At 40.0% G+C, this 12,420-nt stretch overlaps 1 protein-coding gene across 1 annotated transcript in view; it reads right to left on the bottom strand.

Annotated features, from left to right (window-relative positions):
* Positions 1-5,433: 5,433 nt before the first annotated feature.
* LOC135242036 (inhibitory synaptic factor 1-like) overlaps positions 5,434-12,420 on the bottom strand; it is a 31,289-nt gene continuing 24,302 nt past the window's right edge. The window contains exon 2 of the mRNA XM_064312912.1: positions 5,434-6,361. Coding sequence (XP_064168982.1) covers positions 5,570-6,361 — 792 coding nt within the window. The 3' untranslated portion in view covers positions 5,434-5,569. The remainder of the gene's footprint in view (positions 6,362-12,420) is intronic.

Genomic DNA, 12,420 nt, shown 5'->3' on the forward strand with positions numbered 1-12,420 from the left:
ACGACGACACACTTTTAACCTTATGGCACAGTGCATGTTAGGGGGTTGCATGAATAAACAAACCCACATAAGACCATGGATGCATATAACAGATGTACTGTAGGAAATATAGGCCCATAAACACTGTTTTATAGGGCATTATGTTCAGTATTGTAGCAAGGGAGAATGTTGATTGACAGCACATCTTAAGCTTACATTTTGGCCAACATACTCCACATATGCTTACATCCAGGCAGGTTTCACCAGGCAGCATTTATTTATTTATTTATTTATTTTGCCTGTTTAACTGTTGGCAGTAGAACCAGCTCTCCAGTTATTTTTTTTTTTTTTTTAAATTGGACAGATTATTACAAGTACTGTAATATGCATTTGGTAAAATAGAATCTTTTCAAAGCTCTTTCACTTCATTTTGAATTTTTATTAGGATGAATCAAATTACTTACCATTTTGTAAGTGTGTGTAGATATGTTTAAGTTCCCACACTGATTTAGCTATGCTTCACACTGTGATGTGCAAATGGAGTAATTTATTTTATGTCTATAAATTAACATTCTATGTTAATTTATTCTATGTAGGTTCATATTTTGTCCCCAATTACCTCTTTATAAGCAGCATGAATAAATGTGGATATTCAGTGCCTAATTATGAAGTTCTTCCTGAGAGAGAGGGAGAGCCTGACACGACATTTTACTAATTGTACATATTTGAGAACGGTCATCACTCTGCCGGATTTCAAGGTGTGCTGTACCGCACCAGAACACAAGGCAGCCCTGTAAACCTGGGGACCTGCTATGCAGTGAAGGTTTCATAAACATGCCATATGTTGCACAAATAATGAGACACATTAAAGACCAGAGGTGCTAAAGTGAAAATCATTACATCAGATCCTTTGGCGTTTTAAATTTAACAACCGACAGTTGGCATTAATTGTTGAAATAATGCCCCCCCCCCCCACCTCCCACACGCACATATTTATAATTTGTCCTGGCATTTTATGATCCTATTAAGCACTCAGTGATGCCTTTGTATCCTGAACTGTAACTGTATGTGTCAGAATATTCTATAGGCTAAAAACCCTCAGCTGGTGGTGGATGAGCTCTTCACTCTCCTAACTGCTAACACTGTGCCAGAACTAAATTTGCACTTGCACTGGCATCATTTCCTTACATCCTTGCTAATTATTAGCATTTCTCATGCAGCTTAATATTCAGTAACCACTATATTCTTGCATTACCATAGCAAGAAAGTATTTTAAATGGAAAGGAGATTTCATTGGGTCAGTGTAATTACAAATGAGTAATAATTCTATTAGAATATTTTGAATTTGAGGAGAGTAGGTTTGGCATGTTTGTCTTTGATTGTCTAACCCCCAAGCCCCCGTAAATCCAGTCTAATGGATCTTAAGATTGAAGTAATAGAGTAGCTGGGATTGGGTAGCTATTTGACTGGGTGGGAATGAAGATTTGAGAACTCACTCTGTCAATAGCCAAATTGCTTCCTCCCAGTCTTAACAGCCTGACTGCAGTTTGCCATTTAATTTTTTTTCTGCACATAATCACCAATGATGCGACATGATATTGGTAGCTGGCTGTCTTCGTTAACGAGTTTATTGCATGAATTCATTTGAGAGGAGGTTCCCAGATATGCCGATAACATATGCCATTCCCCATAGGCTGTGTCCTTCATTCTCTGTGAACGTTTCATCTAATCTGTAGCCGTTTCATACGCGCTCATTAATCACCCCTGAAAACCTAATCAGGGTCTGAGTAATGCCGGGCATGGCCTTGTCCGGTGATCCCCACAATGGCACTCAGCCGTCCGCTTCATCCCACACGCGTCACGGGAACTCTCTGTGGATCAGTGACTCATGTCATCTTCACCACTTAATCACACTGGGGGAATACGTGCAATGATATGGGGCGCAGAGTTCTATACTTAGGTGCACCGGTTGCTTGTGAAATTTTAATTGCAGTGAATGCAATTTTTTTTAACCCATTGGTTTTTGTTTTTCTCTCTAACTTGGAAATGGAAATTGTAGCTCCCGAGTCAGCTCTGCACCACTCACATTCGCAGAGCGCAGCAGCTCTTAAGCTCATACGTGAGGCATTAACTATTTTACACCCTACAGGTCAAAGACTGCTACAGCATAGTGCTGCCACTGACCAGAGGAAAGACCTGTCAATGACATCAACCGGAAGCTTCCGGATGCCTGAAGTCAGAGTTGGATACAGTGGTAACCAAATAGTGCCAGTTCAGGGAACCCCAGCAAATTTAATTCCACTCTATGTACATATAGTATTAATGACACATCCAAGCCTTGAATCTGTAGCTATAGGGCCCAGCCTGCACTCATGGTGATAGCCTCATAAGCACTGTGAGTATGTACAGTGCATAGTTTAACATTGCATGTATTAGCTGTCGGTTGAACCATCTTTAGCCCTTCCCCCTCACTTCATCCACACGCATCCAATGGATCCAATTACTGAATCCATACAGATGTATGTTTGCTCTGTACATGGGCTGTGAATGCATATGCCATTTACCCAGGTCATGAATGGACACGGTTGCAAAAGAAATCCAGGCCGCAAGGAGAAATAAATACAGTTTTTTTTTTTTGTTCAGGTCACAGCAGGAGATAAATGGCACAGAGACAAAACAAATCAACATTCAGTGGCCTGGTCTGTTAGCAGATCCATACCAATCAGCATGACCACATTGAGCTCTCTGCTTCATGGACCCTTTCCAATCTGCAAAGGAAACACCTCGACCCACCTCTCGCCAAGCTTTTCATCCTTTTTCTTCAGTTCAGGGAATGAATCAAGACACTTCTACTCTGTGTGGCAAAGGATTTTTTTTTTTTTTTTTGGAGAGAAACTCTTTCTCATTGAGTTATTGCAGGGTTTTTTTTTTTATCCACAGGGTATTTTCACACTATAGATTGGTGCCTAAACATAGAGATGGGTAGAAAGAGTCAGAGGTAGAAGTGACCAGCTCATAAAACTGCACCTCGCAAAAAAAACCTCTGCTTATCCTAGAAGCAATTTGGTTGAAAGGGTAAAATAAATAAAACATTATAAATAAATAAAATAAAATAATAACAGAAATCTATGTACCTTTCCATTTGCATGGCACTAAGAAGTGTGCATATATTTTGTGTTTTGCCTCTGAAAATACAGTTGGGTTTTTGTATCAGTTTTTCACAAAAACAGCACCTCTGAATTTGTAGGAACACTTAGGTGCAATAAGTGTTTATTTCATTCACAGATTACACCTGGATTGTGTCTTAACAAAAAAAACAATGAATTCTAATTCTGTTGTTATTCTATAGGAACACTGGGCCATTAGTCTACAAGGGCCTCTACACCATTAGAGAAGATGAGCCTAAAATATTAAATGGTTGTGGCATATTGGCTCAGACCCTCCATTTCTTGGTAAAATATTAAGAAATACTCAACTCATGGAAAGTTATGGATAGTCATGGATAAATAATATGCATTTTAACGAGAAATGGATTGCGCTCTTATTTTAGCCCTTTGGTATAAAACAGAGATGCTTTGAACAAAGAAATACAATCGTTGGCATCAGATTGGCAGTTCCTCTCTACTGAGCTTTTCACCTGTGGAGTTCACTAAAGGAAGACGACATGCTGAAACATTTGCATCTTTTTGCCTCATCTAAAAAAAAATAATAATAAATAAAGAAACATTTTGAAGATCTTTCGTGAGTTTGTTTCATGAATTCTATCATTTATCAATCTCTGTTTTTAACCCAAACGACTGAAATGGGAGTACTAAACATTTCCATTTTCATTTCTATGTTGCCTTTTTCTACATAATTGAAATGAAGATAAGCCATCGTCACATTTGGTGTCGGAGAAAACGACAGGAAGCTTCAGATGTTGGCTGCAGAATTAGAGTGGCTACCGACGCCTCTCACGCTGCGACGGCATGGGGCGCCGGGCTGGAGCACTGGAAACTGAGAGACTGAAATGGGGAACGCTGAGGCAGATGAAGGGAGTGTGTGATATTGGAATGCTAGAGGCTGGTTAACACGAGATGCAGAGGAGGGCTGTTGATATGTGAAAAAACCCAGAGGGTGTTGAACATAGGATTATGAAAAGGTGATGAATACAGGGAGCTGGGGTGGGGGGCTAGGGTGTGCATAATTTGACACGGAAGGGTGATGAATTCATGATCCAGGGAGGGTGGGTGGAGGGGGGGGTGGCGTAATATTAAGTCAGAGGGCGTTGCATAGAAGAAGCAGGAATGAATTGTACATGCTGCATCCACCACCACTCCCGCGCTCCCCCCCCCCACTGTGGTGTAGGTATCAGGGGGATGAGTCAGCCATGAGGGCTGGGAGCAGTTCTGTGGAAAATCAGCATGGATGGAGGATTAATTAAGAACAATCTGTCTGGAGATGGCAATTCTGCATCCATTAATGTTTTGTCTCCTTCCATCTTTTGTTTCCTTCCATCTCCCTCTGTCTCACTCCCGCATGACCTCTCTCACATTTTCACTCTCTGTCTTTTCATCCCTCTATCACAGGTATGATGGAGACTGGGTGTTCCCTGTAATGTATATATTGATCAACTGGCAACTTCTGCCAGGAAAATACAACTCTAAGGAGTCAAACCCCAGACTTAGAAAGAGGAGACAGGCAACTTTTTGTTGTGTACAGTGCAGGTTAAAATATTTCATCCAATGACCTTGTCCCCTCAAAGAATGGAAAGAGTAAAAATGGTACAGGACAACAAAAAACATGTTCCATCAAATTGAAATTAATTAACAACTATGAGGAACTCCGAAACACATTAATAAACTCTTCATATGAATGTGTGCAGGATTTAGGTCATATGACATCATGTGTTCTGAGAATGAGGCCAACAATATAGCATGTGCTATATCATCCTTGCTAAATAATCTAATTTATTTAGGAATGATCTATAATGATATCACAACATCTTAATGAAAGCAATAGACATGCTTGATAGAAGATTTTGCACAGTACTCTTTGTGTAAAGTGTGACCTCTCTTGGAGCGAAAATGAACCCAACCTTTTATGTTTACTGCAAGGCATCACTGTGATATTTTAAGAAACTGGCTATGATGTATGCATGATTTTGTAAAGAAAATGCTATGCAATCACATACTCAAAATATATACTTACAGCATATATGTTTGCACATGGGAAAAATTCTCACATTTATATGCTAATATTTTGTGAATAGTGAACAGTGTGAGGGACAGTGCTTCAGTGAATGCTGGACGCTTCAGATAGGAGCCTCTTGTTATATGTAGAAATGTGCTACGTTGTTACACTCCACCCATGGTTTAAATCCTGTTATTGGGAGCAAATAGTGTTCTACTACAGAAAATAATTTTGTTGTCTTTGTTTCCCTGAGGCCCAGAATGACGTTATGAAGGCAAACAATTTCCCATATATCATTTATTTATTTAGTAAGTAACGTATTTCTTTGTATTAATCTATTATCTATGTATTTAATATTAAATAGTACAGAGTTTGTTTTCTCTATTTGTTTTGTTAAAGTTTTTGTTTTTGTTGATTCTCAGTGCTGGTCCTTAGTTTTCTGTTTCACAGGGATGTAGGGCAGTACAGTTTGGGTGCTTTTGTCTGAGACAGTCTGTGTGCTGCTGTTCCGCAACAGTTTTTTCCGGCAGCCAGGGTTAAGGAGGCTTTTCCTGGGGGGTGCGGGGGTCCCTGTGGCCCCCTGACCTCTCCCAGCCCTTACGGGAGTTGGGAGCGAAGAGGAGTCCAAACAGTTGTGGAGAACGTGTTCAGGGGGCGAGGGCGTGGGCGTGGGTGAGGTGATGGGGGGGCTGAGCTCGCTGTCGGGCGTGGCTTGGCCGCCGTCCTCTTCCCCCTCATCCTCATCATCGTCGCAGCACAGCGCGTGGTACAGGATCTTGTCGCTGAATCGAACTCGCTCCCTGGTTCCGGAGGTCCGAGAGGTCTTGTGGCTGTAGGTGGAGCTCGTGGCCTCTTCGCTGGATGAGTCTGGTGTTACAATCAGGGGGCCATTGGGGATGGGGAGGCCCCCGTTCATCTGAGAGTAAGGTGTTGCAGCCGCTGCATTGGTCGTGGGCTCCACCCCTGGCTCGGTTTCCCCTGGCCGCGATGCTGGCTTTGGCGTTGGGGTGGAACTCAAAGACGGGGCCTCCAGGAAACTGGAGAAGTCCCAGCTGTCGGAGAGCACATCTGGGTTGAAGAGGTCGAGCCTGAAGGTGTCGCTGAGCCCCCGTTCACTGCTGGACGTGCTGCTCACTGTGGCCACTGTCCAGTCATCCGGCTCAAGGTCAAAGTCAAAGTCTGCCGTCAACTTATCGATCTGACCCACAACCTGAACAAGCAGGAGAGGGAAACAGGAGGACAGGAAGAGGAAAAAGAAAAAATTAATGCACTGGAATCCACGTTATATCCAGAGTAAACAATAATCAACTTGTAAAACTGCAAGTATGTGAGTGTGTGGAAGTATATATGTGCACACACAGCATACATTGTATACACACACTAGGTGTTTGCAGAGATGCGACTATTTGTATCAGTATCTGTATTATTTGTTCAACTGATAAAAGTCTTTGTATTTGTAATTTGATATAAACTGGAAGTGGGCTTGGTTCAAACAGGAAACAGGGAAAGTGTTGCTTGTCTGCTAATGAGGAGTGACTATAGCAATTATGCTCCAAGTATTACTACTTACTTATGTCACAGTCAAATACTTTCTCACAATTCAAACATAGATTACATATTGTGTTTGCATCTTCATGCTATTCTTAGCAGGTTAATTTAGTAACAATGTATGTGAATGCTGCAGCCGCTAGCCCACGCTGTCTCCAAGACACCTACAGGCGATTTAGGCGAGGGGAGGGGCTGCTTGAAGCTTTGATACTGTCTTGCTAACTTCACTATCAATAAAGAAACACATGACATTGGTTTATGGAAAAATGTATGAATCACAATGTTTTACTTGGTCTTGATAATTAGGCTAAAAAGAAAAAGAAGAAAGATGGGAAAAAAAGAGAAAGGGGAAACTAGCTGACAATAAACGCTATATAACAATAAATGCTTGAGCCAGACCAGACATGGATAGTCCACACAGACATTATTATTGTTGTTGTTGTTGTTGTTATTGTTCATTCATTTAGTCATTCATTTTATTTTTTGCAAAGGAAACAAGCAGAATAAATAACCCACAACAGAGCTGCAACATAGCTGTAACCGCCCTGAAGCTCCTAGGAATGTATTTCTTGCCAGGACGTATAAACAGACAGAAGGACCATCTCAACAGACGTCACAATGCCATAGAAACTCAGCCAGAATGGCCTTGAATATGGAAGCCTGTACACAAGAATGTGGGCTGGACAAAGCTGCTGCTGAAGGAAACCATTCCAAAATGGGCTTATTCATAATCCCCCATATGGTATAATGTCTGTGGGCCTGACTCTGAGCACTTGAGCATCTGATTGAACACATCTCACCACTCACTCATCTACAGTTTCATCTTGATTGCTTGTGTGTGTTTGTGTGAGTGTGTGTGTGTGTATGCATGGGTGTGCATGCGTGTGGGTGTGTGATTGCAACAAATTACTTAGGTGTGCATCAACCATGTGACCAATACTTTGCATTTTGTGTGATCAAAAGGTGCAAAATTGTGACCTGTATCAAAATGTGCAAAATAAGGACAACCATAAAGAGACTGGTTGACCAAAAAACAAAAAAACTAAAAACAAAAAAAAACAAAAAAACAACAACACCGACTTTGTTAACACATGGCATGTCTTTGTGCACTGGACATATTTTAAGAACCCCTGACATAGAGAATAAATAGTATACGTGCATGTTTTTTGAGCACTGTTGATTTAGCTCACTAAGTAATGTAATTCCATAACAGTCTCGGCAAGTAAGATTTTGAAATTCTTTGCAGGTCAGAAGGGGACTATAATATAAAATAATGAGTAGCAATATGTGTGCCTTTGGAAAGTTATCAAGTTAATAATTTACAAAACAACTACTAAAATGGTAGGTGAAGAGCAGTGGAAGACATAAATAAACACACTGGGAATAGGCCATTATAGAAGGGCAGAAGGCACAGTGGAGACAGGCCCATTACACTGTTATTACAGGCTACAAACTCTGATTTAACTCCACAAAATTTCATGAGGAGATTTCAGCTGGACCCTTATACCTACTAGAAGAACTGAAGTAAGGTCCAGGCTGTAAACTGCTTTGGCAGTATTAGGCAAAAACACAATTTCACATTAAACCTGGTAGGGCATAACCTTGACAATAGGTTACTAGCATTTGAATGCTTTGGATGTGGGACACAGTTGAGGCTTCTTGGTCAGGTGACATTGGGTCATAGTGGTGCAAGCAGCATTTGGTTTTATCTATGTACCATAGACCACATTTCAAGAGGTGTCTAACACACTCAATCTTTCACGAATGCAGTTTGTCTATTTGGAAGGAGTAATAAATTAAAGCAAGACTAATTTTACTAAGATTTCCCCCCAACACATTCATAACTGCACAAAAGGCTCAAAATGTTTGCTAAAATTTACCACTCAAACACAGGAGTAGAGGTTAAACCAAATAAGGTCCCCTGTCTGGCAATTGTCCCACTATTACATGACCCTTTTGGCTGCACAGTTCCCTTTTCTCATTGTGGTGATCCACGGCCCACCATAGTAGGGGTGGGCAGAGATGTACCTGTATCTCAAAAATTATTTTCTGAAGTAACATGAGATTTTCACAATTTACCAATCAATGATAGAAGGTTAAATCTCATTGGTCAACATTACAGAAAGCACATCATTTTATAAATTTCCAAATAAAACTTTCACATTAAGTCACACCCCCTACACCCTAATCAGCATCACAACAGTAATCTGTGAAGGACAGTCCATATTTATGTAAAAGAGCATACCAACCAGCTGAACATTACTCTCAAAGTGTTTACTATATGATACTCTAACTTTCTGTTTCATCTTCTTGATTAGATCAACCAATCACAAAGAGAAGAAAATATACTTATCCAGTAACATCAACTCGTTTATAATTAAAATATTTTGTGATTGTATGCTTTTGTTATTTCATAGCATACGTGCTGTTTTCAGGTATAGTCTCAACATTTGCTGTAAGGTGAAATACTTTTTGGGGTATCAAAGTAAAATGGAGGAGGAATAAGGAAAGAAGAAGAAGAAGAATACTACAGTCAACCCAGCCTTTGGTGATTTTGTGCAGTCGTATCAGTGATGTAATCACACATCAATGGTAAAATGGTACTCTACTGTTAGGCAGCATATTTGGTCATTTTTGTCAGTGTTTTGTTGAGTCATTGAAGTGTACTTGTGGAACTCCATCTGGAATGATTGGACGGGGTAATTGCAGGTCAGGATGGAAAATGTTTTGGTGTACAATTTGTGAGCATACTATTAAAGCAACTGAAAAAAAGAAATGGTTGTGAGCACAGTCAGGGTATTCAATACTCTATCCACCATATCTTCTTGTGTGTTACTGTAGACCTTCAATTAGTGGATGTAGCATCTAGAAAATAATAGAGCATTCTGCCTAACATTTCAATGGACAATAGTCTATATGACTCATCTATCCCATTGAAGATTTCCCTAAGAAATTCAGGAACAACCTATGCTGTTTGTGCTTGTAGCTACAACCCATAAAATATAAATCTATAGCTTAAACCACAGACTAAGGCAATTTGTTGTCATCAGCAATGGTATAATTACCATTGTTTGCCAGGTGAGGAAATGAAAAACATAATGGGGTGTTGAAACAGTGATAGCTAAGCAGTAATTAAAATCTTACAATAGACCTGCACTATACATAATCCACAATATGTATACTATACGCTATACATAATACGTAATATATGCCCAACTACGCTGATCTTCCATAATAGGCAGAGTAGGCTGTGTGGCTAGAAGAGCAGTCTTGTCCAGGGATTCAAGAGCACCCTGCTCCCTGTACCTCTGTCTGACATTCGTACTAAAACATAGGATTGATGATGGGGGGCCTTTAGGCACTTTAGACTTGGCTCAATTTAGGCTTTTAGAAAGACAAGACCATGACCTACATCATTGATCAGTACATGCCCGACTTTGTTGCTATGAGGATAGTGAACTTTTCAGGTTGTTCATAGCCTCTACATCACTAGCAACAGAATCCATAAAGTAGATAAAAAAAATTTCACATTGCCCTCCCATCCATCAATGAAAAATGGGAGAGGTATGGCCACATCACCCTGCTTAAAGCAAGTTAAATTGTACTCCTACATCCTTAAAAGCGCAGCCCAGGCAACTAGGAGTCAGTAATGTTTGCTAGCTCGCGTTTTGGGTGATAGTTTACAAATACAAAAATGGAAGCCAGTCCCATAATTCATTAAATGCATCATTGGGGCATAGGTATCAAATGGATTAAAGCCATTTGAGTAATGGCATTTCTGATGGCACATTTATAGCAGTTAGCTCTCTATGTAGCCCACATGAACATTATGTACTGTGCATGCTGCATGTTGTTATTGTTGGTTGCTTTGCAGATGCCCTTTCCCATGGCAATATAAACACAACACCTTTTTTTTACATATCAGCTGTTTATACAGCTGAATACTCATGAGGGCATCTCGGCTATCCTGCTCAAGGGCACCATGGGGGTGCCGGATGCTAGCAAAAGAAAATTGTCAGCTGAGCTTCCACCAATTTCGAGCATTTAAGTGAAAAGTGTTTAGAAAACTTTTTTTTTTTTTTTTTCAATTTATTGAAGAATCTGACTTGGGTTATGAAGCGTGAAGGACTTTTTTTGCCCTGTCAGTGTAGGATGCGCAGTAAAAAAAAATATTGTGATCTGCATATTCATGAGTGATGAATATCCTTTTAAGAGCTTCACTGGGCACCTTGAAATGGGCATATTACCTTAAGTGCAGTTTTAATGAAGACAAGAATTTGCCAGAGATTTTGTCTGTACTCCCAGGGGTATTATCCAAATGCTGTTTTAACATTTTGGAATGCAATATCTCTTATGTATGGCACCAATGGTCCCCCACAAAAACATTTAAAGGTCTCTGTGCCAGAATAAGATAAGAGGAGGTTGATTTACTGATATTATGTAAAAAAAAAAAAAAAAAAGAATTTAGAGTAGATTTAGTTGTATGAAAACCATTAAAAGTTCAATGAAATTGAACACTCGCATTCGCATTTCATTTATAATAAAGCATAATGAACAAGCAGAAATCAATCTTCATTAGTATATTTTGTATGGCATGCCAGACAACACACCAAACTGTATGGGTGAATGATGAAAATGAAAGTTGTATGAAAAACATTGAAAGTCATATATAAATAATGATTCTCATTTCATTTATAATAAAGCTTAATGAACAAGCAAAAATCAATCTTCATTAGTATATTTCATATGACATGCCAGACAACACACCAAACTGTATGGGTGAATGATAAAAGAAACAATATAATCAATCAAGCTCAGGGGTGCAAAAGAAAAGTGATTAGGCTTACTCAAAGATGCTAAATCCTCAGTGCAAATGCAACAGAGCTTATAGGAGTCACATGAACTATATACGAGTACTCAGTTTACACTGAGCATTTTATTGTGTAATGCTAGTAACATGCTTTTGTTTCCAACTCAAAATGTTTGTCCCAGTAGCCTTTTTGCATAACCTTCATTCTGTGTGTATTATTAAAACTTTTTAAATGTCCTTTTAAAAAACTAAGACCATCACAAGTAATAAACCCCCCCCCCACTCTGGTGCGTTCCTTGCCTTATGCAATTCTGTTTTACTTTGTGTTACTTATTAAAGCTTGCCAGCAGTGGAAGCAACAATGTTTTGTGTTTGCTTGCGAACGAATGAATAAAATAATGACACCGAGCTTGCATGCTCACAAATAATGAATGAGATTAATAATGAATGTGTTATAAATGGGGACCGTGGCATAGGTTATCTATGACGGTGTAATGGGTGAGAAGCATAATCAGGGAGCTGGATCTCTGAACGTCGGGCTTAGACGTCTGAACCGCTACATGCGAGGATTTACTGTAATTACCCTCTCGTAAATGGGTACGAAAAGCGGAGTGCTCCGTGGGCGGCAGTGCATACCCTTTCGTCTCCAAAATGGGTTCAACCTCATTGAAACCCTGTCCATTCCTCCCCCGAGGCACGCTCGCAAACAATGCCATAATGAGTGCGATTCTGTGGGAATTATTGACAGCCGTGTCATCATAGGCAGCATCTAAAGGTTATGGTCAAAGGGACGTATTGATCCGGGTATTAGCGAGCCCCCTTGCTGAACCGAACCAAGCGCCCATAACATTAATACGAGATATTCCAATATCCCCAGAGGCATAAATATGTCGTGGTGTGACATGCATAAC

This window comes from Anguilla rostrata, chromosome 16, assembly GCF_018555375.3.
Source record: "Anguilla rostrata isolate EN2019 chromosome 16, ASM1855537v3, whole genome shotgun sequence".
Classification (NCBI taxonomy): domain Eukaryota; kingdom Metazoa; phylum Chordata; class Actinopteri; order Anguilliformes; family Anguillidae; genus Anguilla; species Anguilla rostrata.